This window comes from Ursus arctos, unplaced genomic scaffold (assembly GCF_023065955.2).
Source record: "Ursus arctos isolate Adak ecotype North America unplaced genomic scaffold, UrsArc2.0 scaffold_23, whole genome shotgun sequence".
In the NCBI taxonomy this organism is placed as follows: domain Eukaryota; kingdom Metazoa; phylum Chordata; class Mammalia; order Carnivora; family Ursidae; genus Ursus; species Ursus arctos.
Genome location: NW_026622908.1, coordinates 37,055,403 through 37,060,228, shown reverse-complemented (window position 1 = coordinate 37,060,228; position 4,826 = coordinate 37,055,403). Strand labels below are relative to the sequence as shown.

Sequence of the window (4,826 nt, the reverse complement as noted above, 5' to 3'; positions counted from 1 at the left end):
TGTTTGTGAGAGACATTTATATGAACTATTGTGTACTACACGTGGCATGCATACTTTCCCTGGTTAAACATATGTTCTTTAACTTTCTTTATGTTTTGTTTGTCATACAGATTTTAACACTATTGTGGTCAAACCTGCCCTTATTTCCTTTATGGTTTGCTTTTAGCATTAAATTTAGGAAGATTTTTTTTCTATCTATGTATTATTATTTTTTTAGAAAGGGAGAGAGAGAGAAAGAGAGAGGGAGAGGAAAAGGGGGGATAGTGGGAAGGGGCAAAGGGAGAGGGAGAGAGAGAATCTTTTTTTATTTTATTTTTTTATTTTTATTTTTTAATGATTTTTTTATTATATTATGTTAGTCACCATACAGTACATCCCTGGTTTCCGATGTAAGGCTCGATGATTCATTAGTTGCGTATAACACCCAGTGCACCATGCAATACGTGCCCTCCTTACTACCCATCACCGGTCTATCCCATTCCCCCACCCCCCTCCCCTCTGAAGTCCTCAGTTTGTTTCCCAGAGTCCATAGTCTCTCATGTTTCATTCCCCCTTCTGATTACCCCCCCTTTCTTTATCCCTTTCTTCCCCTACTGATCATCCTAGTTCTTATGTTCCATAGATGAGAGAAATCATATGATAGTTGTCTTTCTCTGCTTGACTTATTTCACTTAGCATTAGGGAGAGAGAGAATCTTAAGCAGGCTCCTCACTCAGCACAGAACCCAACATGAGGCTCAATCTCATGACCCTGAGATCATGACCTGAGGCAAAATCAAGAGTCAGATGCTTAACAGACTGAGCCACCCAGGTGCCCAGCATTATAACTTTTAAAAAGCACATAGCTCTTCACTTCTTTGCAACTTGCTTTATTTTTTGCAGTGCACGTGAATTTGAAACTAGAAAGAATAAGGTGTTTTGGATTTTGAAACTAGAATAAAATATTTTGAAACTAGAAAGAGTAAAAATTAAGAAGGGGAGACTTTTTAATCTCTGCCTCAAAACTTTTTAAAAAATAAGTTATTTAATGTTTAAATATGCTCTAGAAAGTGTTTCTGGCAAAACTGAGTTTTGTAAATATTTTATAAAATGCCTTTATACTTTAACCAAGTTAAGTCAGTTTTTCATTTCTAGGGGAAAGAACTATATTTCAGAGATGGAAAATTTCCAAATGAGGGAGAGAAAGCTGGTCTTCAGAGTATTTTGTTCCGGAAACAGTGGATTCATGTTGTGGTCTCTTTTCCCTTTTGTCTACAGTTAAAGAGGAAGGGGGCGGAAAAGGCTAGGCTCACACTTGCTTTTAGGCACAAAGTGGGTTAGATTTCTCAGACTAGGGAAATGGGTACTCTCATACCTGATTGAAGAATTAAGCCCATTCAAGCCAGGAATATGGTAACACATCTCTTACTGCAATTAAGCAGTTTTACTTAAATAAGTTATGCCTGGAGAGAGCAAAGGTGAAAAGTGATTGAGGATTGATGTATAGGGTGTTTTATTTGCTTTCCCCTTTATCTCTAGTTGTATATTATACTTACAATAATTAGTACTGCCAAAGTTTCAAATTGTTATGAATAACAGTTGAATTAAAAACTCTCTTAAATTTTTTTTTAAAAGAGTAATAGATGGGGAAAAGGATCTAATTTTGTTTGGTGTCTCTTTCATTGAAACAAATCTACAAGAAGCCTTCTTAGCCATACACAAGGCAGTAATATAAGCACTATTCTCAGCAAAAGCCAAAATTACTGTAAATGGTGAATCATTCATTTATTAAACAAACACTTATTCCATGCCTACTATATGCTAGACACTGTGTTAGGTTCTGGGAGAACAGCAGTGAACAAGGATCAGTCTCTGTTTTCAAGAAAAAAAGAAGGATCTGGGTTGAGTTTATTCTAACCTACAGAACTGTAAGATAATAAATTTATGCTGTTTAAGCCACTTAGTTTGTCGTAATTGGTTTGTAGCAGTGATAGTAAAGTAATACACTCAGATTCTTCAGACCAAACTATGTAGAGGCCACGTTTTGTTTCGCTTACATGTAAAGCTCCCTCTCAGGTCAGGTGGAGGTCTATGATGTATGAACTTGTTGTCAAATAAGACAGCTAAGGAAAACAAAGGGCATGCATGTGTGTTTTAACTTGAGGAAGAAGAAGGTAAAATGATTTGATACTGAATAATCTGTCGATTTTCTTTAAGGTAAACCTTTTCCCATAATTTTCATAAACGGAATCACTTCTTTTAGGAAGAAAGAATAATTATCCTTAGTCAAACTTACTCATTTGGATTAAAAAATACCAGAATTCAGGCATGTTAATTCTAAGTTTCAAGGGAATAATCTATTCTTAGGTCCCCAAGTCTGCTCTTTTGGCCAGTCTGGCCCCTCCATTGGATCTTACATCTGAAATAATCATAGAGGCTTCCTCACATTATCCTCTGGCAGCTGGGGAAGATTAAACTAGAGCTATCTGGGGCATAGAATCCATCAATAGAGGTGATTCTCAGAATTTCCAATATGCCATATAGGTCCTAATATTCACAAAGGCAACTGATAAAGGAACTTTAGGAAAAGTTACCTATTGGGTAATACTACTGGGTGTTATTTCTATGGGTCATTTTAAGTTTGCTTGACTTTGGGAAAGAATTTAGAAGACCAGAGACAAACATCTTTCCTCCCCATGCATCCTTTATGGTCTTGCAGACATGAAAGAAATAATTGATCCACCTATACGAACAACAAAATCAAATAAAATCTTTTTACATACTCAATAGACCCACACTATTGGAAAGTGAGTGTGCTGGGAAGGGGACAGAGCAACAAATGAATGAGAGAGGGATTTGCCAGCAGGAATTGTTGTGCTGGCCAACTCCACTGTGATAACCCTCCATGAAGGAGGGCTGACCTGGAGGTGAGAGCCTGAGTGTACCTTCCTGAGATGATAGCAGATAATACTCATTGTAGGTCTTCAGGGGTTAATCTATTAAGAAACAAGGATCTTATAGGAGCAATGGGTTCAGATAGAAGAGAGCAACTGGAACTCAGAATGTGGTGAGAAAAGGAGGGCATGCTGTGAGATGGAGTCAGGGGCTGAACAGGTGGAGGGATGACATGGTAGAAATCAAGGAGATACTGAGCAAGTAGGCAGTTTAGGTGACTGAGACTGGGAAGAAGAGCACTGATGTGATTCTGTGGGGTTCAGAATTTCTAGGCCCCTACATAGCTGAGATAGAAAGGTAGCCAAAGGTAATATCCTTCAATCTTAGCAAATTATTCAGTAGTCATAATGGGAGTCCAGCAGGGATGCCTTGGAAGAGTGTTTAATGGAGTAGGCATCTTGTTCTTTTAATTCACCTCAACCATACACAGTGTATCTTTTTGGGTTCTGCCATTTACCGGTAGTAAGAGTCATACATTTGTACAACATCAGGGCTGTCTGTGGTTAAATGTGGAAAGTAGCATTTGGGCAGAGCATGGGATCTGGAGTTAGGAAGACCAGGGTCTGAATGGGTTCTGCCTCTGACTTCCCATATGGCCCTGGGTAAGTCAGTCTTCCTTAGTGGGACTGCATTTCCTCATTTGTAACAAGGGGATGGTGCTACGTGCATCACAGAACTGCAATGAGTATTTAATTAAATAATGTGCCTGGTACACGTTAAGCACTTAATAAAAGGTGGTTGTTATAATACCAGCTGTGAGGACAGGGTATCCTGGGGTGGTGTTTCTGCTAAAGTAATCTCTTCCCCCTTTTGACTATCCATGGGGGGTCAGCAGGTAGATGGCCATGCACACAGGATATCCCCCTTGTCAATGCTAGAGGTGAAGGTAGATGCCAGGGATCATTTGTCTCTGTCAGTCTGGAGACATATACGTTCAATCACGAACTAGGAAAAACACTTTCCTTTCTCCAACACCTTCCACAGGGCATCTTTGATCTCTCTGTTCCTCAAACTGTAAATGAGAGGGTTCAGCATGGGGATCAGCAGCGAATAGAACACAGACACCACCTTGTCCCTGCCAAGTGAGTAGCTGGAGCTGGGTCGCAGGTACATGAAAAGGGCCGTCCCAAATAACAGAGTCACCACCATCAGGTGCGAGGCACATGTGTTGAAGGCCTTCCTTCGGCCTTCCACTGAGCGGATCTTCAAGACAGCAGCTCCTATGTAACTGTAGGAGATGAGGAGGATGAGGAATGATGTCCCCGCCACAGTGACCACCACGAGAAAATTCACCACTTGGCTAGGGAAGGTGTCAGAGCAAGAAAGTGCCAGGACTGGTGGGAGGTCACAGAAGAAATGGTTGATGATGTTGGGTCCGCAGAAGTGGAGCCGGAATATGGAGCTGGCCTGGACCAGGGAGCTCAGGAAGCCACCGGCATATGCCCCAAGCACCATGCGCGTACAGAGGCCCTGGGACATGATGGCCGTGTAGAGCAGGGGATTGGAGATGGCTGCGTATCGGTCGTATGCCATGGCCGTCAGGAGGAAGCACTCAGTGAGACCCATGCTGACAAAGAAAAAAAACTGAGCAGCACAGCCCAAGAACGATATGGTCTTTTGCTCCTGAAAGCAATCAGTGAGCATCTTGGGGGCCACTGTAGAAGAGTAGCAGATGTCAATGAAGGACAAGTTGCTGAGGAAGTAGTACATGGGTGTGTGCAGACGGGGGTCACTTCTGATCAGAAAGATGAGAGCCAGGTTCCAGGCCAGTGTCACAAGATAGATACCCAGGAAGGTCACAAAGAGAAGAGTCTGGAGTTCTGGATGGTCTGCAAATCCCAGGAGGATGAACACGGTCACTGAAGAGCTGTTCCAGGCCTTAGTTGTGGACAT

At 41.5% G+C, this 4,826-nt stretch overlaps 1 protein-coding gene across 1 annotated transcript; it reads right to left on the bottom strand.

Moving 5' to 3' along the window:
* Nucleotides 1–3,878: 3,878 nt before the first annotated feature.
* LOC113248887 (olfactory receptor 5A1) lies at nt 3,879–4,826 on the bottom strand. The gene has a single exon (XM_026490495.3). The coding sequence runs from the start codon at nt 4,824–4,826 to the stop codon at nt 3,879–3,881; it is 948 nt and encodes a 315-aa protein (XP_026346280.3).

Excerpts from the sequence above, each read along its gene's own strand:
- LOC113248887 (XM_026490495.3), bottom strand. The coding sequence starts at position 4,826 with ATGTCCACAACTAAGGCCTGGAACAGCTCTTCAGTGACCGTGTTCATC.